The sequence below is a fragment of the Panthera tigris genome, chromosome D1, assembly GCF_018350195.1.
Source record: "Panthera tigris isolate Pti1 chromosome D1, P.tigris_Pti1_mat1.1, whole genome shotgun sequence".
NCBI classification, from domain to species: Eukaryota; Metazoa; Chordata; class Mammalia; order Carnivora; family Felidae; genus Panthera; species Panthera tigris.
In genome coordinates, this window is record NC_056669.1 from 66,623,910 (window position 1) to 66,648,989 (window position 25,080).

Genomic DNA, 25,080 nt, shown 5'->3' on the forward strand with positions numbered 1-25,080 from the left:
GTATGTTTCATATTCAGAAAAAAATAACTGATGTTATTTTTTAAATATGTAGCACCTTTCCTTAAATAAGAGATATTTTTACTTCACTGTAGTCTTCAGAGTCTCAGGCATAGACAAAGATTGCCAGTAGTCATGTAAAGGCTTAAAAACAAACATTATTAGGGAATGGTCTTAGAGTATCCAACGGACACACCTGTTAGGTGGATGCTGGCTCCTCTACACCAGCCCAGGCTGAAAAACAATGCAGTGGGAACAAATATCTGAAAAACACTTATTCACCATTTGACATTCAGCTGCCATCTCCCTTCTTACTGTAAGCACATTCTCATATCCCCAGGCTGAATGTGGGACTCTGCAATGTGTTCCCCATAGGAACTTGCTTACTGCTGTCACTGGGATGGTTCTACTGCTCTGCCTTTCCCCACAGGCTGGGAGTTCCTTTGGATCTCAGTGACTGTGTGTCCTTTATTTCTATATTTCAGTATCATGTGGGGGCACATCAAAGGTGCTCAGTAAATGTCTTTAGAATGAATGAATGGGTAACTGCTCATTCCATAAATCTTGGATAAGGCAGTTTATAGGAGACCTTGTACCTTCCAGGACAATAATGCAAGAACCCATGTATTAGGATTTCTTTGGTGGCAACTTCCCCAACTCCTAACACTGACAGAGAGCAGTTTGCTAGAAGCCCAGATGCTTGTGGATCAGGAGTTTGCTGTCAAGATCGAAAGCAGACAGTCTGGAGCATGTGTACACTGCCTTTTGACTCTGGAAAGTGTCACTGATATTCCCCAGGAAACTTGTGAAACCTCCTGTTTATAAAGGTTTCTCCATCTGTTATACTTTCCCTCCTCCTGCTCTTGGTAACCCGGATGTTTGCATTCCACAGGGATTCCTGTCACTAAAAGGTTTGTTTTCTTCTGCTAGTCCTATCCTCATCAGCCAGAGCCCAGACCCTGACAGCTCCCAAGCAGAGATCCTCATCCAGGTCACTGTCCTCTTCGTCCTGGACTGCTGCAAGTGCCTCATAACTTGTCTTTCTAGACATCAGTGTCTACACGCTCCTAATGTGTTGCCCACTCTGAAGTGAGAGAAATCTTCTAAAAATAGAATCTGACCATGTTATGTGGTGTAAACTCACCAGTGCCTCCTCATTGCCTTAAGGACAAAGGCCCAAATTATTAGCATGGCCTGGCATGTGGCCCTGGCCTACCAAGTCTTACCTTCAACCTGTCATCATCACACTTCAACCACATCTCTTTTGTTTCATGGTCTTCCCATCCAAACCCTACATCTTTGTATATGCTGTTTCCTCTACCCAGGAGATACCTCCCCTTCTTGCCTAGAGAACTACTATTTTTACTTTGAAACACTGCCCAGATGCTGTCCCTCTGTAAAACTTCCCTTGATTCCTTCAAGCAGAATCACCTCTGTGCTCCTATAGCAATTGTATAGAACATTTTTTAAAAAGATTATTTCTTTGAAACATGTGTCTTTCCCATGAATCTGCTATTTATCTCAGCAGTATCTCCTTTAGCCAGGCCCTCATGCCACCCCCACTGCCCACACTCATCCCTTACCTGGACTGTTGTAATAGCAGTTTTGTGGGTTTCCCTGTATTTGGCTCTACCCCAGTAATGTAACTGCCACACTGTAATCAGAAGGAATGTTCTGAATTCCATAAATGATCATGTCATTTCCCTGACTAAAATCTATTGCTTTCTAGGATAAAGCTCAAATTCCTTAGTATGTGTTGGTCCCAAAGCACAAAGACTACAAAGTCTGAGGTCTGTCATTCTCATCAAGTACAGTGAGCTCTTGCAGCCTGTGGGCTTCACATCAGCGGTCAACCGCTGTGGTTAATTGTGTCAGGAGTTGCTTTGGGACTGTTCATATTTTCTGGTTCCAGGCCTCTAGGCTCACTGAAGCAGCTGCTGTGAGGCCCCCATAGGCAGCACTGGGCAGGGGCAGTGAGCCTTGCTCAACTAAAAGCATGTCCTTGGGCTGTACTAATAGATGTGATCCTGGCCTAGAGCTATCAGAGACCCACATTGCAAGGTCAAGATGAGGGCAGGAGCCCAGTTCCTTACCAGAGGGGCCGCAGCTGCGGCTTGAATTCTGATTTGCAAGTTTTTTAAACTCCATGAGCTCTGCATGGTCCTTCTCATACGTCCTCTTCAGATTCTCCACATACTGCATCATTACCTCTGTTGCCTTTGACATACGCTTTTCCTGAAGGAAAGGAGAGCATTGAGCACACAGGGAAGTTGGAGGAAAGGCTTGTTGGCACTTGCTTGCTCTGAGCTAGGCTCTGGGATGGGACAATCAAAAGGATACAGGGACCAATCTTAGGTGTAACTCTGCCCTCTAAGATTTTGCTGTCTATGATGTGAGCTGAGAGGGGGATTTAGGCACTTGCACTCAGGGAGGACAAGAACAAGCACAGCCACAATGCCTGAGGAGATGAGAGGTGGAAAAGTCCTCTCTGCAGAGAGAGTGGGTCAGGGAAGCTTCCTGGAGGTAGAGTGAAGTGGATGTGGGGTATGGGCAGCATCTGGGCATGAAGATATAGGTAGGAGAGACAAAAAGATTCAGGCCAGTGGACTCCAAGAATAAAGGTCCAGAAGCAGAGCATCACAGGGCTTGTACTTAGGTGAGGATCTATCCTTCAGACAGGAGTCTTTGAAGAGTTGAAGGGGTGCTATTAAGAATTATGCTGGGCTCAGTCAGTAGAGTATGCAACTCTCGATCTCGAGATTGTGAGTTCAAGTTCCATGTTAGGCATGGAGCCTACTTTTAAAAAAATTTAAAGAATTATGCTGGGACAGTAGGCACATGTCAGGATTGCCTGGAAAACCAGTAGAGTACAGGTCATCCTACTTACGTAGAAATCTGTAAGCAGTTGGGTTTGTTTCCAACAAGAAAGGGTAGTTAGGGCTGAGTTGTGAAGGACCTTGAGTGGAACACTAAGGAATTTTGACTTTTTCTGAAGGAAAAGAGCCATCAAATATCTTAAGGTAAGGAAGTGACATAGGCCACCAGTGGAGACTAGACTGAAGGGGTGAGACTGGTGGCAGTGAGTGCAACTAGGAAAGAGAAGACAAGTGCCAGGACCAGTCTGGTGGGACCAGAGAGAAAGATGAGGACCAACATGGAAGACATGGAAGTTAGGGGTGGGAAAGCCATGTGGAGAAGGCTGAAGACTTCTATGAACAGTGCATGGGCCAAGAAACACATTTGGGAGGGCCATACAGAATGAGGAAGAGTTTCCCTTGCTTATCCTCATTGGATCCCTCGGTGAGCCTAGCCCAGGGCCTGCTGGCCACAGCGGGACATACTCAATGAGTATTCCCTAGAAAAGTTCCCTGCAGCCAGGAGCTGGGACCAGACACTTCCCTTGAGCTCTCCCTTTGTTGCTTCCCCCAGCCAGAGTGACTTCCTGGGCGAGCTGCTGAGTCAGGTGCCCTTTCCCCGGAAGAACACAGGGGTGGGGCAGCCCACTGGCTTGTCCTTCCTTCATTCTACAAGGACTGCTCTAGGCTCTACTCTAGGAACACCCTACTAATGCAACCAGTGCGGCAGGATAGGTGAGCACGGTACTAGCAACGGTGATAATAACATCTAGGTGCTTTGCAAGTATTATAGTAACCCTCTATGGCACATACTACATCATCTTCATTGGTTGGAGAAGTTGGAACATGGAGAGTTCAGTATCTGGCCTGAGGTCACACAGTGAATCCTAGTGGAGCCAAGATAAGGCCTCAGGCAGTCTGATCCTATGACACCATCCTGGACCAGGGCAGTGCCCTATGAGCTTTAGGACTTCAAAGTGGCTGAAAGGGAGCCAGATCTGGGCCTGCACCCTAGCTCTGCCACTACTTTTGCTGTTACCTTTCTGAAGCTTCATGTCTTCATCAGGGGGAAAGGATATTTACAGGATTGCTGGGAGGCTTAAATGAAACAAAGCAGTTTTTCCTAAAGCATGTTTGCCAAATACTAGTTCCATGGGAGTTAAATAGGTATTTTATGAGAAAATAGGTATTTTATGGTTCTTCAGTCAAATACATTAGGGAAACACACAGGTAAAAATTAAACAGGCTTTTTCAGTATAGGATTTCTCAAAGCCTTGATGGTGCCAATATGTATTAGAAATATCCAAGAAAGGATGATAGTATGCAGCAGTTCCCAAACTTGCATGTCCACAGAAAGCTTTATCCAAGGAACACCTCAAAGGTTTAGTGGTCCACCAAAAATACTCTTAGTAAATAAAACACAATAATATACAGATGTCTGGCACAAAGGAAGCCATCGATAACTGGTGTCTATAGTTGTCACTGCTTACATTATTGCTCTAGTTACTGTGGACAGAGCAGAGCTGGTCAGAGGGCTGGAAGCTGGAGAGGCTTACCTGTCGGACGGCCCCCACCATCTCAGCTCGGCTGGAGAGGCGGGCAGCCAAGCGGTGCAGGACAGCAATGTCCTCCAGCAGTTTCTGGTAAGTCTCCCGGTGCTCACAGTGGTGCCATAGTGAAGCTGAGGACTGGGAAGTGACAAGGAACGTCACTTGGGGTCCTCACATACCAAGACATGACTTGGGCTGTCACAATGAGCCCTGCCCCATCCTGGCTGAAAGGAGCGGCCTCTGCAAGGCCTGGGCTACACCTTCCTCTGGGGATTGGAGAATCCCAACGTGGACACTCTATACATGGCTGGCCTGAAAGAAGGGAATCACATCCAGGTCTTTGGTCCCCAAGGTGCTCCCTTTGTCATCCCAGGTCACCTAGACTCCGCCTGAGAAGCTGCTGAGGGTTTGGAGGCCTTACCCACAGCCCTGAGGTAACCAGGCCTTTAGGTCTCTGCCTCATTTCCTCTCAGCTCTCTGAGGAAGACTCTGTCTGGCTCAGGACCTTCACCTGATTTCTCATGTCAGAATACTCTAGTTGGTGACTGAGAAAGCAGGACCCCTGGCATAGCCCTAGGAGACAGTCCCTCCTCTAGGGATTCTCCAATCAGGCTCTACAATTACCGTAATGGAAGCTTTGAAGTTTTCCAGTTCCTTCTCTGTGTTCTCTTCTGTCAGGTTACGTTCCCTTTCAGCCTGGTTAATTCTAGATTCCAGAGTGTAGCTGTCATTTCTAAAGGCCAAGGACAGTTGTACAAACACGTTCTGTTGGGAACAAGAGTGTGGGAGAGGTGCTAGGAGGAGTTATTACAGGGAATAAGGTCGCAGGTATGTTTCTTGCACGAGCATTTTACAGCAGCTCCTGGAACCAGTCACCAAAGCAGCCATGTACAAGTGAAACTCTCCTTCATAGTAAACTGCACAAAAGATGGTGAAATAATAACCTAAGGTTCGTGCTAGGTTCTTTTCAGGACCAGAAGACCAAATGCATTTTACTGAAAATAATAAGAGAATAACACTTTACTTTTACCTGAATTTTAAGAAAATATCCTGTATTTAGGTTTAGGTAAACTCAGCTCATTGTGTAAGCAGTTTAGATTCATGCTAGGATTCATTGGATGTATGTTTTGGAGGTTTTGCATAGAACCACTGTATTTAAAGAAACTCCATTTAAAATGTAAGAAGTGTTGTCTTAAAGCAAACTTCAACCAGCATCTTACCTGAGTATTACAAATCCTATATGGAAAGCAGCTTTAATAAGGTGTCAGGAGATTAAATAAGGCCAGGTATGATTCTGTTAGGAAAAGTATCCTGGAACAAATATTTCATGCCAAAAATGCAGGATGCATGAATGAAACTTTGCAAGGTGGTTTGAGCAAACATGAAATTCCTGGTATAATAGGAAACTACTGAGGAGGAGAAATAGGCAGATGGTCTCTACACAGGAAACCATGGCCTTCATTTGCCCTGAGTCAAGAGATAGCAGATTTACACCCTTGGGGTAAGCTAACTCTGTCTGAGCTTCTGAAGTTCATGTGATATGGCCCATGGTAGGTAGACATCTCCAGACAGAGAATTTAAGGCCTTTAACTGACCCAATAACAACAATGATGGCACTATAGGAAGCTACTCCTCATTGAGCATCTACTATATTCTAGCAGTGCTGTGAGTTTTGCACACCTTGGCTCATTTAACCCCACAAAAAGCCTCTGCAATAGGAACTGTTATGTCCACCCTATGGGTAAAGAGACTGAGACCAGAGAGGTCATTAACTTGTTTAAGGTGACGCAAGTAACAGAGCCAGGATTGAACCTTAGACTATTTGACACCTTAGACTATTCAACACCTGTGCTACTTTCATCATGCTGAGCACTGATTGTGTCAGCATATATATGAGGACAGAAGCCAGCCATTAAACAAACCACCCACAGACCGTCTTCACCAATGTCACTGGTTTAGTGGTCTCTGTGCTACCCAAACCTCAGTCCAGTCAGTTTATCAATAATGCTTACCGTTTAGTTTTCTATACCTGGGTTATCACCTTCATGGAAGTGTGATATAAAGAGTCCTGAATTCAGACAGAATATTTGGGTCCCAGGGTTGGTTCTGCTAAGTGCTGGGTCTAGGGCCTTGGGTAAGTTATTTCATCACTTGGTTTCCTCCTTTGTTCTAATTCCTGCTCTATCTGTTACTCTGAGCTGACTGGAGGATCAGCTGAAAGGATGGATAGGAATGTGTGATGAACAATGTCTGTGTGCAAGGTAATTGTTACTATCTGTGAGAGATATTACTATCTGTGGCAGATATTTCACATTGTCTGTCTTCCTCTACTTATCCAGCCCACTGGGTCTCAGGAGGGGTATTTTAATTTTCTTATTATCAGTGGCAAACCATTCTATAAAGACTATAAAACCTTCTATCCTCCTAACCTGTGTGTAAAGACATTCTGAACTCATCCATGTTCTTCTTCCCTTCCTTCTATCTATTCCAATATAATTGTCTTGGAAACTAGTGCTGGCATCATAGGTCCTCACCACCTCACCTGGGACGTGTTCTCTTTGTCCATTTACCCCTTCACCACAATGAAATGAAGACAAGTTCCTCTCAGCTCACTCACCAGCCCATAGGGATAGCATCTCTACAGAGACAAGGAGGCCCTAAGGGGAGTATTGGAGGAATCAGGGAAGGCTGGAGAGCTGACAGCACAGCCTCTCACCTTGGCTGAGCAAGTTTCCTTACACCTGGAATCCTCAAAAGGGAAATAACTTTTTCCTTTGGACCAAAGTTTAAAACTTGAAATCTGACCAGCTGTTAATAATTTTGAAATAAATTTGATTGAGTTCTGCTGCCTCCCAGCTAACTTTGTGTATCTAAGTCATCCTTTTAAAAAGCATAAACCATCCTTGAAGAAATGTGGAATTTCCGGGCATATTCTTATCTCTGACCAAATTTGCCAAAATCTTCCTTTACCTGGGGTGGGAGTCTCAGCAGTTCAGTAGGGCTGATCTCAATGTCCATATTACCTAACAGTCATGTATTCTCATTTTTGTATACAATTGTCAGGGACAGGGGCTAGAGAAGGGAATGTTTTCTATAAACTCCATAAAGCTCCAGCACTAAATTTCATAAAGCACTGGAATCACTTACCTCAACTTCCTTTTCAGTGAGCGGAGGGGCACTGTGAAAAAGAAAAGACATGCAAATGAACTGTGTCCAACCTATGAAATAAACCAGAAAGTGACTTTGAACAACCAGCAGACTATGTATGCCCAGAAATGTAGTAAGAAGAATTGGTGAGATGGAAAACATGCAGGGTACCCTTTGTGTGAGCTCTGTAGTGATGAGATATTTGCCCAGACATTGACTCCTACAGAGGAAGTGTGGTGGAAAATATTAGATCCTGGGGTCAGTCCTCCATCAGCGCCTCAACTGTCTGGGACTTTGGACAAGTTACTTAAGTTTGCTTGTTTGTAAAATGGGAATAATATCTACCTTGCAGGAGTATTCTAAGGAATAAATGTATATACATACATATGTATGTATGTATGTGTGTGTATAAATGTATGTGTGTATATATTCACATATATATGACATCCACACATGTATATGTATAAATGTGTATATGTGTGTATGTATACATGTTTGTATATACATGACATCCACACTGAGTAGTCACTCAGAAGATTTAGCTATTATTATGACTAACTCACAGGCTTGTTGTAAAGACTCAGTAAGAAAATGCATATGCTATGTACTTTATAAACTGCACACATCTGAATAGCCTTTATAGTTTTGTGGGGGGGCTACTCAGGTCTGCAAAGCCAGGCCCTCCTCCTGTCTCTGAGGGTTGTGACAAGAGTGCAGGTGGGCCAGAGAATACAAGGTAGGAAAGAGTGGCCAGAGTTCCTCTCTACAGTGAGAACCGTCTCTACTGGGTGGAATTAGAGACGAGGCAAGAAAGTCCCAGCCAGCACAGAGGTGTCTTTCTGTGAGGTTCCTCTTCGTGTGTGGTTCCCACAGTTAGCCATCCTTTTGTCTGCACACTCACTCTGCTGCTGCTTCTCTTGCTGGTGACTAAAGCTAGTCCTGTTCTGAAACCCAGACAACGTAAATAATGCACAGGCCCTTTCCTGTGCTGGGGTGGGAGCCCTGGGAGGGGTCCTACCAGCGTCACAGAACTTGGCAACAGAGCATGCCATCGATAAGATTCTCAGGAAACACAGCTTCCTCCTTTTGACGGGTGTGGAGGGACCCCAAGAGCAAAGGTAGGGGTCAGTTATCTCTGCAAGGGGCTGGTTCTCACCCCTGACAAAGGACTATGAGAGCCTTCCTGTGAGGATGAGGCAACAAGACCCCATCGCCATCAAGTCAGCAGAGTACAGAACATGGGACAAACAACTGCAAAGATGTTTGATGCTTACAATGCTTGTCACAACCCCACCCATCAAGCCCTTTCCTCTGAGGGCCAGCCAACATAATCTTGATTGTCATATAGAGCACATATTGCTTACACAAATTTATCAAAACTCACTGAGCTTGCCTTTGACTCCTGGCTTTATTTGGATAGTATATAAAATATACATATTTTCGTTATTAACCAAACTCATCTATTTTGATAATTTACTTTCTGCTTTTTTTTGCTATAGAACACAATTGTTTAAAATGTATAAAGCCCTGAGGACTCAGGGAAGTGTGATTCAAATTTAAAAAGCCACAAGACATGGCCAGCTCCTGGTGCAGAGAGCTATGTCTTATGAACTGGTATAGACAGCTAGGGGACAGAGCCATGGGTTTCCAAAAAAGACGGAAGCCCAGCAGATGACATACAAGGAGACTGGGGTGACATTGCCTGCCTCAGAATTCAAACTCCCTTAATAGACCTTAAAATAAAATCAAGGTTTTCTGTGAACCAGTCCCTACCAGACTTTCATCTTCCCATTTCCCAGACCCATTGGCCATTCTGTTCCTCAGACACACTCACTGTGGCCCCAGGACTTAGCATTTACTATTCTTTCCTTTTTCTCCCCACTCTCTTTCATAATAGCTTTATTGAAATATAATCCATGTATCATAAAATTTACCCTTTAAAATTTAAAATTCAGTAATTTTTAATATATTCCCAGAATTGTACAACCATCAATCACTATAGTCAATTTTGGAACTTCATCATTCCAAAAAGAAACCCTGTATCCATTTGCAATCAAATCTCTATCTTCTCCAACCCCCATTCCCACCCCTAGGCAATTACTAATCTATTTTCTTACTCTATGGATTTCCCTATTCTGGAAATTTCATATAAATGGAATCATACAACATGTGGATTTTTGTGATTGGCTTCTTTCACTTAGCTTAATATTTTCAAGGTTTATCCTCGTGGTAGTATATATCAGTACTTCATTTTTGTGGCTGAATAATATCTCATTGAATGGGTATATCACATTTTATTTATTCATTCATCAGTTACTGGACATTTGGGTTATTTCCACTCTCAGGCCAATACGAAAATGCTGTTATTGAACATTTATAAGTTTTTGTGTAGAGGCATATTTTTATTTATTTATTTTTCTTATATACCCAGGAGTGGAATTGCTAGGCCATATGGAAATACATTTTTAACTTTTTGAAGAACTGACAAACTGTTATTCCAAAGGGGCTGCATAATTTTACTAAGGACTCTAATTTCTTCATGTCCTCACCAACACTTGTTATTGTCCATCTTTTTTATTATAGCCATTCTAGTAGATGTGAAATGGTATCTCATTAATATTTTGATTTGCATTTCCCTAATCTTCCCTAAAGATTAATGACACTGAGCATCTTTCCATGTGCTTATTTTTTGAAGAAGTGTCTACTTAAATCCTTTGCATTTAAAAAAAAAATAGTATCTTTTCGGGGCACCTGGGTGGCTCAATCAGTTAAGCATGCAATTTCAGCTCAAGTCATCATTTCACAGTTCATGAGTTTAACCCCACATCAGGCTGTGTGCTGACAGCTCAGAGCCTGGAGCCTGCTTCAGATTCTGTGTCTCCCCCTCTCTTGTCCCTCCCCTGCTCACTCTCTGTCTCTCTCTCTCTCTCAAAAATAAATAAACATAAAAAAAATAGTTATCTTTTTTATTGAGTTATGAGCATTCTTTATATATTCTGGAAACAAAACCCTCATCAAATACATGATTTGCAAATATTTTTTTACATTCTGTGGGTTGTCTTTTCATTTTCTTAATGATATTATTTGCATCATAAAAGTTTTTAATTTTGATGAAATACTATTCATCTATTTTTTCTCTTGTTGCTTGTGTTTTTGTGTCATATCTAAGAAACGATGGACTAACCAACGTATTGAAGATTTCTTCATATGTTTTCTTCTAATTGTTTGATAGCATTAGCTTTTAAATTTTGGCCTATGGTTCATTTTGAACTCATTTTTGTGTATTGTGTGAGGTAAAGTTATTCTAACTTTACTTTTTTGCATGTGGCTATCCTGTCATCCCAGCATCATTTGTTAAAATCACTGTGCTTTTTGTCTGGAAATCTTTGCATGGATGGCTTCATTTTGTCATCTGCATGTCTTAGGTTAATGGTTACTGTATCACTGGGGCCGTCCTTGACCTTTGAATGTTCCATTCCTTTGTCATCTCTGTATGTGCCTATATCATGGTCTTCTTAGCAGCTTTGCTATCTGAACTCATCCATTTAGTTACTTAAATATTATTTGTCTCCCCACCTAGGATGTAAGTGCCATGAGAACAGGGACTGTGTCTGCTTGTTCTCCATTATAATGTCTGGAATAAAATAGGCAATGAATATTTATTGATTAAATTCCTATTTATTGCTCCTATTGGTTTTTGACCCAGTAACATGTTCTCTTCACACTCTTGTTAATCAACCATTGACTGTGTCCCTAATTTGTGTTCGGTCCCTGGTTTTTCTACTGAATTCATTCAACTTGCTGACTCCATGAGCTCCTTCTTTGTATGGTCCAGTCCCAACTCACATAGCCCACATAGATCATGAAACTAACTCTTTCATATTAAAACTCAAGTGTAATTTCCCCATATTTCTTCTGGAGGAAGGATTCTTAAACCTCTGTCTTCCCCCTGTTGGTCAATGTCTCACATGACTATTTGCCCATCTATTCCATCCTCCAAACCAGGGATAGAGAGTTCTGGGCCCAGCCAGTGGACTAAGTTGCACAGCCTCTATGAAGGCCAGGAGCAGGGAGCCTGATTTGGTGGTTGGAGCAGGAAGTTTGGGGATGGGCAATATGGCTATTGGCACAATGCATGAGAGCCACTGACCTCAATCTGAGAGTCTGGACCACATGCTCAGAAGCTGATCTTATTCACTGACTGTGCAGGCCCATGCAGGCTCTGTCTGGCCTCATTGTTGGTAGCTAGTAGCTGTTGACTTACTCAAGGAAAATAGAAGTGCTCAGTCTTCTTCTCCTGGGGAAGCTGAGGGAATTTAATTAGCTGGAGGTGTGTTCTAATGATACTAATTATTTTCAACTTTCCTGAGGAAAAGGAAGCCAATCACACCACTGACCAGCCTTGTTCACTACAGACAAGAGTATCAATGGTTGTTTTGGTAATTGTGACAGGCCCCTGGTATAGATGGAAAGGCATTGAGTCTGCAGTCAGCCCATGCTGAGTTCAATTCCTGACTCTGTCACTTGCTAGCATGTTTCTTTGCCTCTTTTCCCTCACTGAAGATGAATAAAATCTTCCTTTTCTGCTTCACTGGGTTGTCATAAACACCAAAAGACACCCAGCATATAAACATGCTCTGTAACCTGCAGTGCGCTCAGAGTGCTTCTCCTTTAGTTTCCTTCCTCTGGACAGCCCCTCTCTGCCTTCTATGAGATGAACTGGCCCAAGCCACGCCCTCCTCCAGCTGTGGATGCAGCCTGCTTCTGACTTGTTTCTGGCACTTTTCCTGATGCTGGCTTAGTCGCTAGGTCCTCTGAGTATTGCCCTGATGACTCTGTGTTTTAGGTGATGATGGTTTGCAGTTTGAACACATCACACTCCCTGGGTAAAACTTGTTTTCCTTTCATATTTACCCCCAAATCAGGGGGTTCTGTTATGTCTGAATGGTCCTCCTAATAGGCTTTCCCCCCAGTGCACTCCCACAACAGTTTAGTCTCCAGGTTGCTTGGGCTTGGCAGGATGCCTCAATTGCAGACACCCACCCAATTCTTACTGCTTAGTGGTACCCTCTCTTTTCTCCTTCATGCTCCAAACTATTTGCTTTTCAATCTAGTTATCAAGAGTCTGTCATGTGCTGACATGGTTTTAGGTCCCAGCTTGAACACTTTCTCCTTTAGCTAGTGCAGCACCCTACCAATGACAGAGCACTTATGACCTCTGTTGTATAGGTGAGAAGGTTGAGGCTTGGCAAGTGAAGTCACTTTCTCCCCACATGTGGAAGAACCTGGTAGGTTCCCCAAGCAACCCTTGTGTGGTTCCAAATGTTCTACATCTCTATCTATGCAGATATCAGACCTAGAATCTTTCAGTTATGGGTAAATGGTAGATCTCGAACTGAAACTATGTCTCCTGGCCCAAAGTCCACCACCCACTGCTGCCATTAGCCTCTGGTGATACCTCATGCCCCCACCTATGAAACCCACCTGCTCTTTGAGTTGGAACCACCTTACATAGCTTTTTATTATTCTTTTTATTTTGGATGAATTAGCCCTGTCTAGACCATGAGACTTTGACCTTTCTCGAGTCAAAAATCAAGGCTGGTGCTCCACTATGTCCCATCCAGAGACTAACACAGGACCCACTCAATACAGGGTCTTATGCAACTTATGCCCTGATTTTACCTTCCAGGAAGAGATCTGTGGACCCGCAGTTTGCGCAGCAGCATGTCAGAAATATTGGGCATGACATCCAAGCCACTCTTTGACTCATCTTCCTCAATACCTGAGGAGTGTTCAGAAGGGAGCCCTGAAAAAAAAAGTGTTTAACTTATAAAATGTCTGAAATCACAGTAGCACTGTTGGCAACTTGCTTCAGTTTATAAGAACCTAGTTATATGGCAGGGGCTTTGTAATTGTTATTTTATTTGCACAATGATCCAATGAGCTAGAACTTAATCATTTCATTTTATAGGTAGGTAAGCCAAGACTCAGCAAGTTTAGTAATTAATGTCACAAAACTAGTAAATGGCGTAGTCAGATTTTAAACCAATTTCATCTGCTTTAAATTCTAGTTCTTCCCATTGCTATCCACAGTACCAAGCAGGCTCTCATGTCTGGGTTTCAAGGTTGGTTTCTGACAACTGGAAGCTGGTTGCTCTTTGGCTATAATGTTTGGAAAAATCCCCTCTCTTTGGCAGGCTTCTCAGGAGGTTTGTTGCCCAACTATTCTTCCTCAAGTGAATTCAATGGTTCACTCATCTGTGTCCCACCTAGAAATCTGGTTCCATATCCCCATAGACAGAAATAGAAACAGGGTTTTTCCAGGGTAAGTTAGTTAGATCTTTTGCAGACCTCAGAAATTGATGCCTCGTAGTCAACAGAACCAATGAACAGCCTTTTGTTATCTCATAAAACTATCCTGGGGCTGTGCTCTGAAAAGAGAAAGAACAAACCAAGTATTCTCTTTCCCATAAATCTTTCTCCTGTTTGAAGACAGCTTTTGTACCTCTCTAAAACTTCCCTTCTCCAGGCTGTAGCCTTATTTCCCAACTGCTCATGGACTATGGACCACGGTTCCTAGATATCATCCCCTGCCTGCACACATTCTGGTTGTTGCTGTACCAGAGGCCCAGATGTGTCCTAACAAGCTCTTAGCTCAGAAAGATATTGGCAAATGTCCCTGGTATTGACATTTGTTATTCAGGCAGCATAGACTCGCTGTGCCTTATTATGGGCTCACAGTACATTTAGGATTACAAGCCTCAAATCTCTTTTACTAGAGCCAAATCAGGTATCTTCATCCCATACAATAGTTACTTTTTATTCGCATGCAGGACTTTATAGTTATCCATGTTCTACCATCTCTCATGGGTTTTGATGCAATAAGTTTTCAACCTGCTCAGTAATTTTCCAGAATTGTAGGCCAGGCTAGAGATCAGGACTATAGGCATACTTGTGGTAGCCATCTAAATGGAGCTTAGATTAGGAGTCATGTGAATTAGAAGCTTCTCCAAAGGAGACCATGCAGAGAGAAGAGGAGTTATAGTTTGGCTCAAAGTAAAGAATATTTAAGTATTTTGAGCTTTCCGATAACAGAACAGTGTTCAGGAGTTTTCTGACACTTCAGATATCCCAGCACTGTCTGAAGGGCCATCTGTCAGAAATGGGGTAGTTAGTGATTCTTCTTTGGATAAAAGATTGGACTAGATGTTATTTTAGTTACCTGTCATCTCTTGGGTTATGTCCCAGCACTTACTGCTTTCTGACATTTTCATGTAACAGACGGTAAACCCTGTGGTGCCTCTGGCCTCACTGTACCTTGATGTATCCACACTGTACCCAGCAGAGCAATATTTAAGCACTGGACTCCTGAGAAATCTATATGATTGATTGAATCATACAAGATCTAATAATTGAGTGAAAGCCATACCAGGGGCTTTTGACTAGAGAAGTCTCCTATGTTGAGCCTCTCCTCCCCTACCAAAAAAAGTAACTAGCTACAGCCTTCTAGCCCTGCTAAGATGGCTGTCTGAAGGGTGATCCCAGAACTGGTAGGTCCTAGAACCAGCCACCCTCCTCCTGAACTCAACAAAAGTGACAATAACAAAAAAATTTTAAAACCAACCATAAATATACCAGCAACTCTCAAATATAAGAAAAGTTAACAATCTTTTAAAATAATGGTTTGAGCAAACAAAACTTACTAGGAATAAATGTAGAACTCCCACCCTTGATAGCCCTTTTTTCTTCCCTCAAAGAACCATTACTGAGAGGAAGATGTATGAAGGAAAATTCTGACAGTGTAATACCACAGAATGAGAAGGGAAGTGGACTGAGGGGGCTGAGCAGGCAGCCTCCATAGGAGAATCAGAAAGTTTCTTCAGAGTGGAAGGATCTCAATACCACTACAACAATACTCCAACAAGAGAAAAATCTGCCTGTGCTGCTGTTTGCTTTTCTTACTGAGTAGGAAGGGAGAGGAAAGGCAGAATGATTGCACAGCATTCTACCAGAGCTGATTATCTCAAACAATGTGGAGGGATTTACCAGAAAGTAAGACAAAAGAAAAAATAAATAAAACAAGCCCATTCACTAAAGTGAGGGCAGGAGACATATGGAAAGCCCCAGTTGAAGCTGCCCTCCATCCCTGATCACCACTTCTGAGAAATAGCATAGTGGCCACACTCCTTGGATTTTGTCTGTTTTTTCCTTCCTCTGGCAAGGGAGTTAGAGTGGCTGCTGGGAATAGTTGCATCAAGTCTGGAAAATAAACACCTGGGCAGATTGTCTCTACAGTTCTACCCTGAATTGGGGAAATATCTACCACTACCCACCCAAAAGAATAAGATATACCGATAGAGTGGTATAATAAACTCACACGTTGAACTATGAACAAAGTTATAATAAAAGAGCAGAAACCAATCCCACGAACACCACTACCCACAACTCCATCTGAACTTCCCCTTTACCCTACCACCTAAGTAGTAACAAAGCAGACACAAAATACCCAGTCCTCAGCTAAACACTGCGGGAGAACAGAGATCTTAAATAAGGTAGGAAGGAGTCCATGAAAATTGACCTACACAATATTTCTCTAGGTAAAGAGAAAATCCAGGTGAAAATATTAATTTCAAAAAGAAATAAAATGAAAACAAATGGCATGGCACACATCCACAAATACTATAGTCAAAAGAGGAAGGAAAGAAGAGAGGAAGGTATAAAGGAAAGAAGACAGAAAACATGTAGGAAGGAGACAGATGTCTCCTGTGGAAGCATAGAGTTAAGAAACACATCAAAAATGCATTTTTGTGAAAAATTCTTTGACTCAGGAGAAGTTAGAACCTGAAGAAAAATGAAAATAGGAAATCAAAAGTGAGATAAGAGGATCACCCAAAGACGGAAGACTACAATTTGAAGAAATAAATCAAAGACTAAAATAACAGAACTAAGGAGAATTATGAAAATATAGAACTAATCAATATGCTGGAAATATGAAGGAATTAAACAGATATGGCCTCAAACTGAATTAGTAAGGAGGGTGGGGGAGATTGAGATGAATACAAGGAACACAAAGAAAGAAAGAATGAAGTATTTAGAGATGAAATAGTGGACCTGTAGTTGAGATATTGTTGAGAAATTTACAGAGATGTCTCTGAACTAGTGAACAAAACAAAAGGAACAAAGGACATATTCAAAGATATAAGAAAAAATTTCCTCAATTGAAGGAAAAGCTGAACTTGCAGATTGAAAGAACATGCCATGTAAAGGGGAAAAATATATATACGGATGAAGAAGTGCTTCTCCAGCTACCCTCACAGAAAGAGTAAGCCATCTACAGAGATAGGTGGAGGTTGAGGGGTACTAGAAATTAGCTGACCTCAGACTTCTCAACAACATTAAACACAGTGTAGCATCTACAAAGTTCTGAAGGAAAGAATGACCCAGAATTTAAAACCATCCAAGCTGTCCTTCAAGAATAAAGACAACAGTTTCAAACATGCTAGAATTCAGAAAACAGCATCTCTGAGCCCTGCTAGGAAAAATATTGACAATAAAATCCAGCTAAACAAGACATAAAACAAAATCATAAGCTTGGGAATGGCGAGCCATAGTAAAGGGATTGATGGTAAGCATTAAATCCTTTTACATGTAAGTTTAGGACTAAACAACTATGGAAATTATGGTTACAGAATGCAAGTAATTGTTACAACCTTGACAGTATAAAAATAATAATTTATCACGTGGAGATGGAAAGATAGGAAGAAATATGAAGGTGGGAAGTAGTGCTGTCATTTTCTTCTTTCCCTTCAGGAAATCAATAATCCCATTTTGAAACACGTAATGTGAGAGAAGTACCTCAATGACTCCAAGCTCTTGATGCATTTCGTAACATGTATTTTAAACTTTTAAAAACTAATCTCTATTTTCTGGAGGAAGAAATTACCAAAATTCAGCAAGTCCTATGGTTTCACTCCACTTTAATTCAAGTTCAATTAAATTTTCAAACTTTTTATCTAAAATAAGTACATCTAGCAATCTAGCATAATCTTCCATCTTTCTTCCTTCCTCATTTTGGGGGAAGAGGGCACTTAGTAAAAACTATTTTTATTCTCTTTATATTTTTCACTATTAGTTGAATATTTTGATAATGGACAGGGGGTATTTTAGCAGTAAAATTATTTTTAAAATATCTGCCTATATTAGCTCATTCCAGTGAAAGCATTTGTTTCTGGCAATCTCCAGGCCTTAGAAAAGGCTTCTGATTAAAGATGCTCTGAGACCCAGGAAGATTCCCAAAGGGCCAAAGCTACTGGTTGGGGATAAACTTTCCTCAGATTGATCTTCTCAGGTTGGCCTTTTCTCTGACTGAGATCTGACAGCTCTGAGCTCAGACTGGGGGGAGGGGAGGTCTTAGAGCGACTTCCCACATCTCTCTCAACCTCCAGGTCCAGAGATCCAACCACCTCCTAGACGTTGCCACTTGGATCAGGATAATGAAAATGATTTCAACAGCCACAATTAATCAAACATCAGCTTGCATTAGATGTACTTTCTCATTCATTCCTTATAACAGCCTTGCAAAATAAATATTGCTAAGCTAATTTTCTGGGGAAACTGCAACCTAGGAAACTCAGGCTCAACTAAGTTAAGTAGATTCCCTAGTGTTCCAGCTAATTAGTGGTAGAACTGGGATGCAAAACTAGGTCTGTCAGACTGTGGCATCCAAATTGCTCTTCATGGGCACATCCGAATCCAAACTTGCTGTCTTCCTCCTCAAGTGAGCTCTTCCTCCTGCGCTCCCATCCTGATTAATGACATCATCACCCCCCTTGGCCATGCAGACACATACCTGGTGGTCTTTCTGGTCTCCCCCTTTGCCCATCCTCACCAGTCCTGCCACACTGACCTCCAAATAGCTCTCAAACCTGTCCCTCCCATGTTCCCTCCTGTCCATCTCAGTCTACAGTCTTGTCACCTCTCACCACACTGTTTCCATACCCTCTTACCAGTCTCCCTGCCTTCAGTCTCTCCCATTTCAAGCCAGCTTTCACAATCTGTCTAGAAGAATTATTCTCAAGCTCAACTTTGATCCTGATGCTTCCTTATCTGCAGGTTTCTCTGGGGTCCTGAATAAAGTTTAAACTCATTAATTGTCCCTTAAAGCCCTCACCCTCCACCCTTGCTGCCCATCTCACTAGGACACCTGACCCACATTTGGTTCACATGCGATTCCTTCTGTTCCCAGAACATACCAAGCACTAGAAAATGCCTGTGTGCCTTTGCTCCTGCTGTTCCCTCTGCCTGGGAGGCCCCTCTTTTCCTCAGCTCAGAGCTGCTCCTCCTGGAATCCAACCCTGACTCACTTACCCCTACTAAGTTGGCTGCTTCTTCCTCTGTGTTCCTAGATACTTTGTGTTGTTGAAATCTTAACACAATGTATTATAGTTACATTGTCTATCTTTGCATTTCCTCTCCTGGAAGGTGAGAGTAGGCTCATTCATTTTTTCAACATTTATTGAGTGCTTACTGTGTTCCAGGCAATGGGCTTGTAGCTAGGGATATAATGCTGAGCAAAACAGACAGGTCACTGTTCTCTGGGAGCTTGTTACCTAGTGGGACAGAGATTAATTAGAGAAATACTAAAACACTACATTTCATACTATGGTAGGTTTTATAAGAGAGAAGGATCTGGGGGTGCTGGAAAAGTCTTCTCTAGAAAAGTGACATTTGAGCAGAAATCTAAGAATCTGAATCTAAAGAATGGGAGTTTATTAGGCAAAGAAGGTGAGAGGAAGAACATTCCAGGTAGAGGGGACACAGCCTGTGCCAAGCCTAAGAAGAAGGGGGAATGAGTTGCTGAAGAAAGTCCAAGACGTTGAGAGTGAAAAGGAGAGTGGCCCTCAAAGATGTGGGGGAGAGGAGCAGGGTTAATGACACTGGTCCTTGTAGATCCTACTAAGGATTCCAGTGCTCATTCTAAGAGCATAATGAAGGCCTCTGAAGATGCTAGACTGGATTTGCATTTTAGAGATTCCTCTGGCTGAGTGTGGACAGTGGATTGAGCTGGGTGAGGAGGTCAGGAATGTCGAAGGGATAGGAGGTTGTTGAGGTAGCTGAGGTGATTAATAATGACAGCCAGGAAAAGGCCCTCTTGTGGACAGCAGGGCCTGAGCCTTTTTCACCTCTGCATTCCCAGCATGCAGCCTGGGAACTAGCCAACAGTCAGCCTCACATCTTTGGCTTGAAATGACCTGCAAGTGATCAGGACAATATTATCAAATGCCTAGCCTAGTACCTGAGATGTAATAATTACCCTAGTTATAGTAATTGTGCCAGTTAGTCACTGTAGTAACCCCTCTACCATTTGTTAATATACAAGGAACATGTATAGTAGCAAGCAGCATTCATTTATGCCACTAATTATCAGCTAGGAAAATATAATGAAGAAAAGAGTCTTCTTCATAAACAAGCAAAATTATAAATCACATAGAATGTGTCCCAATAAGAGAAATGGGAGACCTGTACAAGAACATCAAATCTTTTAGAGGAAAAATAAAGGAATACTCAATAGAGGGACAAACCATATATTTGAGTGAGAAGTAAATGTTTTCAAAGTAAGTAATTTAAAAGTCTATAAACTGTAAAAACAAACAAAACTAGGACAGTTCTTCTGAATCCAATGTGTAGCATTAGAGCAATCACAATTAAAATCTTGTATAAAATGGCATAAATTTCACTTAAAGAAATAGGTAGGTAGGTATAAAATGGTATAAATTTCACTTAGAGAAATAGGTAGGTAAGAAGAGGTAAGGTAGGTAAGAAATAGGTATAGGCAAAACTAGAAAAGACTTGTAATCCTTGAATCTTAGATTAAAGTTAAGAGCCTTCTGAGGTCCTCTCTAGTCCAAGAGGGAACAGAGGTTGAAGAACATATTTGTTTTTTAAAAATTTTTTAAAATATTTTTATTTATTTTTGAGACAGAGACAGAGCATGAGCAGGGGAGGGGCAGAGAGAGGGAGACACAGAATCCAAAGCAGGCTCCAGGCTCTGAGCTGTCAGCATAGAACCTGATGCAGGGCTCGAACTATGGACTGTGAGATCATGACCTGAGCTGAAGTTGGACACTTAACCGACTGAGCCACTCAGGCACCCCAGAAGAACATATTTAAAGACCCATCAGCTGGTTCCTGGAGTGGGACATTAACTCAGATCTCCTGACTTTTTGTCCAGTTGTTCTTTCCATTATTTCACACTGAATCTTTATATCTAGAATATAATGAATATTCTGAGAAAGAAGATCAATGAGAGAAAAGTAACCTCACTACATACTAGAACATGTTATATGGCAGCAGTAAGTAAAATGGTACAGTACTGATCAGAATAAAACAGAATCAAGGGCCCAGCACTAGTATTTGGTATATATATACACAAAGAATATAGTATATGATGGTCTAAGCCACAAAACAACAAGAAATATACATACTATCAAAATATTATTGAGGTAATAGGATCTTAAATCTCCAAATACCTAATATCTTAAAATAAGTTTCACAGGTATTAGCAAAAAATAGATCAAACTGTAAACTATTAGAAAATGGATTTGCTATCCCAATTAAGAAGAAATAATTTTTAAAAATTTTTATGTTTATTTATTTTCAACAGAGAGAGAGAGACAGTGTATGAGCGGCGGAGGGGCAGAGAGAGAGGGAGACACAGAATCTGAAACAGGCTCCAGGCTCTGAGCTGTCAGCACAGAGCCCGACACGGGGCTTGAACTCACAGACCACAAGATCATGACCTGAGCTGAAGTCGGACGCTCAACCGACTGAGCCACCCAGGCGCCCCAAGGAGAAATAATTTTTTATAATGATTTAAATAATGGAAGACTTCTCAAAGGAAAAGACAGGCAAAGATGATTATGAGAACTTTATAATTTCTCTGCAATAACAAAACTCGTTAAATGAAAAATGTTAGAATGAAAAAGTATTGAGAAAAATACAAATCCGACAAGAAGATATAAGATTTGTAAATATTTATGCACCCAACATAAGACAAATATTAGCAGACCTAAAGGGAGAAATTTTCAGCACTTCAATAATAGTAAGGGACTTTAATACCGTCGCTTTCATCAATGGTTAGATGATCAATCTAAAAAAGTCTTATTTTCTGAAAATCAATAAGGAAACATTGGCCTTACATGACACGTTAGACCAGTTGGACCTAACAGATATACACAGAACAGTCCACTCAAAAGCAATAGAATATATATTCTCCTCGTGTGCACATAGAGCATTCTCCAGGATAGATCATATGTTAGGGCACAAAACGAGTCTCAAATTTAAGAAGACTGAAATTATATCAAGCATATTTTCCAATAATAATGGTATGAAACTAGAAATCAATTACAAGAAAAAAAATATAGTCAATGAAAGGTTAATATCTATAAAGTTTACATATATTACCAACAAAAAAGAAACAAACCAACAAAAAACCTAAGGCCCAAATGGACACTTGGATAAAGAGATGAAAAGCTAACCTACCCAATAAGAAAAAACAGAGTAAATAAATATTTAAAATGTTTAAATTTGAACTTGCTTGCTGGCAAATTAATTGAAGTGATAGCAAAGTGGCATTTATTGAGTATCTGGTTCTTACCAAATTCTGGCGCATAAGGAATAAAAGCAAAGCAAAGTCAATTGCTGGTAGTTCTTAGGAGGAAGAGTCCTCACTCAGTCTTTGCAGGTAGCATTCCACATTGGAAGCAATTTAGTAAATGCAAATGTTTCTATGCTTTGACCCAATGAATCTCAAGCCTGAGAATTTATCCCAAGAGAGTAACTTGAAGGAAGAAAGAAAAAACTACAGGTACCAAGCTGTTTAAAGTAGGGTGGTTAATCATAGTTAAAAGAACTATAAACATCTGAAATACCCAATAATACACCCATCAAATGATAAATAAAAGGACAAGCCAAAATATATGGAATTGGTTATGAAATAAGTTTTAAAAGTAGAAATAGGCAATTATATCTACACAATCAAACCAATTGTGAAAAAATTGTAAATACTGGAAAGAATAAAAATTGCTTTTTTCAGAATTTATGGGGTTTTGAATCTTTTCCTAGTGTTTTGAATCTTCTTTAATAAGCAAATTAAAAACTAAAAGTAGAAAAGTATACTTTTCCAGAGATTTCCTCTACAGATGGTTAATTTTTTTAATATAGTACTTTAAAAAATTGTTGGAAATTTTACTTCTGAGAATCTTGTTAATGTTGAATAGGTTGGTGTTAGTTAACTATATTTCAGATCAGGGCCTCCAACATGGTTGTGGCACCCTGGACATGCTCACACAACAATCCTTAGGCAGAAAGCTTCTGTGCTGAGACTAACCACAGGTAGCAAAACCCATAGAAGAGGTGAGCCAGGAGAAAGGGGGAAGGGAGGGAGGCAAGAGACCCAAAGTCTTATTTTCTGAAAATGAGTCTGGCAGAGTAGGTAGGTGGGGACTTGAAGGGCCAGGGAGGAAAGGGTTGGGGTCTGTACTTTATGGTGACAGTAAATTAGAAAGCAAGAGATGACTCTGATGTCTTGAAAAGAGGAACCGTTCTATTTGGGTAGCTTCCTGGGTGTGAGAGGAAAAGGAAGTGTCAAAAGTTCAGGCCTGGGTCACCCTTCCAGGCCCACTAAGTGCTAACAAGGCTCAGAGAGGACTGGCGGGGTCCGGAAGCAGGGGGTTGGTTGGAAGGAGACAAGTTTAGAAGTTTCCTGAGTAGGCAGGAAACATAATCTGATTCATTCATTTATCTGCAAATATTTACTGAGGGCCTGCTCTCTGTTTGGCCCGCACTTGCCAATGGGACAAAGGCCCTGACAGGAAGTCTAGTATTTACACATTCACCTTCTTTGATCTGGTGAAAATGAATCCAGCACTGGCCTGAGAAGAGCATCTGCCCTGACCACACCTACCTTTTTCCTGCTCAGCTGCTTCGCTAAGGTCTGGAAGCTTGAGCCCCACTAAGTTCTGATTTCTCATCAGGATGTGCTCCTTTTTAAGAAAAGAAGAAAACAACATTTTGGATGATAACATCAGGCTGAACTCATCTCTTGGTTCTGTCTTTGGGCCTGTGTTCACTCAGCTTCATGTGGGAGGTAGTAAGGGCAGCCTCAAAGGTGGTTGGACAGTCATAAAGTGGTGACATATGAAAGGCACCTGGAAGACTGCTCCTCTCCCAGCCCATAAAGGTGCCTGAAAACCCACCATTAGCACCACATTCCTTGAGTTAAGAATTGTCCTTGACATGGTCTGACTTTTAAATAAGCCTGTGGGCCTCTGGGCAAATGCTCCAGCCACACTGTGGCTGAGAGCTATACAACAAACAGAAGCAGATCCCAGGACTCTGGGGACAGGATTGTCCCCTAGATGTGTATGAAGCTCCCGCTGGAAATGATCTTTCTTGAGCTCATGACCGTGCTTTGAGCTGGCTAGAGCCTCTAGCCCTGCTGTTTAGGGCAGTGAATGCCCACTCCCAGGAATTACAACTTCTCTCCCAGTTCCCCAGTGGCCTGTTATGGCATCCCTTGAGTTGTTAAACTCTCCAGACAAATGAGGCCTGAGAATTGCCACCCCACTATACTGCCTGGGGCCACAGCAGTCAAAGTCCAGGAGAGATGGGGATGCCAACCACATGTATATGGCACAGGTAGGCTCACACCTGCTCCAAGTCAATCAGCACCAGACCAGCACTTCCAATGTCTGACAGATTTCCTCGCCCCTTATTGTGCTTACAAAGGGATCTTCAGTCTCACGTATAGCAGGGGCCACTTGAGTGGTTTAGCCCCTGCGTAAAGAAGGAAGGGAAGGGGCCAGCAGAGGGTGCTCATAGCCCAAATGAAAGTAATTGGCCAGGGCCCTTTACCTGTTTCCTTAGCAGCTCCCCAGAGCATTCAATTCAGAGCCTTGTGGAAAGTTTCTGAATAGCAATGAAGGTTTCTGAATAGGACATGTTACAATGTGTCCCTGCTAGCACAGAAACCTCCTCTCTTGTGCTTGACCACTATCAGATACCTCTTTTCCTTCCCCATCTCACACCCATTCTGCAGGGGAGCCAGGAGAGCCTTGTCCAGTTCCGGCCATGAGGGTGCCAGGTCCCACCCAGTGGAATCCCAGTTACCTTGACCTGAGGCCTGGGTTGGCCCTTAACCTCTTCTTGCCCCCACACCCTGTTTCTGTCCCCTACATCGCTGGACACTCCCAATATCCCCCTGCACAGGGTGACAGCCCCATGAGAGACTACTGTGCCTAGTTTGGTGGCCAGTGAAAGTTGGGGACGTCACAGACACTGGAAGAAATTCACCACAGGGGGAGCAGTCCCTCATGGCCATCATTATCCTTGAAGATGGATTTGAGGCCCTTTGTTAACAGGCATCAGGAAGGAAAGCTGGGGGGCCTGGCAAAGGGAAAAGCTATTCCGTCCTTGCCCATCCCAGGCCTAGGCATGACAAGGTGCTCCATCAAGGGCTTCCTGTTTATGAG

The 25,080-nt window shown here is 42.1% G+C and overlaps 1 protein-coding gene and 1 long non-coding RNA gene across 15 annotated transcripts in view; one reads left to right on the forward strand and one right to left on the reverse strand.

Moving 5' to 3' along the window:
- Nucleotides 1-25,080, forward strand: part of LOC122231427 — a 174,678-nt gene that overhangs the window by 68,954 nt on the left and 80,644 nt on the right. The window contains exon 4 of one of the 3 annotated variants that reach the window (XR_006208669.1): nucleotides 4,356-4,457. The exons of the other annotated variants lie outside the window; for them this stretch is intronic. This is a non-coding gene — a long non-coding RNA (uncharacterized LOC122231427). Of the gene's footprint in view, nucleotides 1-4,355; nucleotides 4,458-25,080 lie in introns of those variants that run through there. 3 annotated transcript variants of the gene reach the window in all.
- Nucleotides 1-25,080, reverse strand: part of IRAG1 (inositol 1,4,5-triphosphate receptor associated 1) — a 119,669-nt gene that overhangs the window by 25,840 nt on the left and 68,749 nt on the right. For all 12 annotated transcript variants that reach the window (XM_042959459.1, XM_042959456.1, XM_042959455.1 and 9 more), the window contains 6 exons: nucleotides 23,514-23,592; nucleotides 13,232-13,355; nucleotides 7,550-7,580; nucleotides 5,027-5,167; nucleotides 4,409-4,540; nucleotides 2,091-2,232 (listed from right to left, as the gene is read on the reverse strand). In XM_042959459.1, coding sequence (XP_042815393.1) covers nucleotides 2,091-2,232; nucleotides 4,409-4,540; nucleotides 5,027-5,167; nucleotides 7,550-7,580; nucleotides 13,232-13,355; nucleotides 23,514-23,592 — 649 coding nt within the window. The remainder of the gene's footprint in view (nucleotides 1-2,090; nucleotides 2,233-4,408; nucleotides 4,541-5,026; nucleotides 5,168-7,549; nucleotides 7,581-13,231; nucleotides 13,356-23,513; nucleotides 23,593-25,080) is intronic.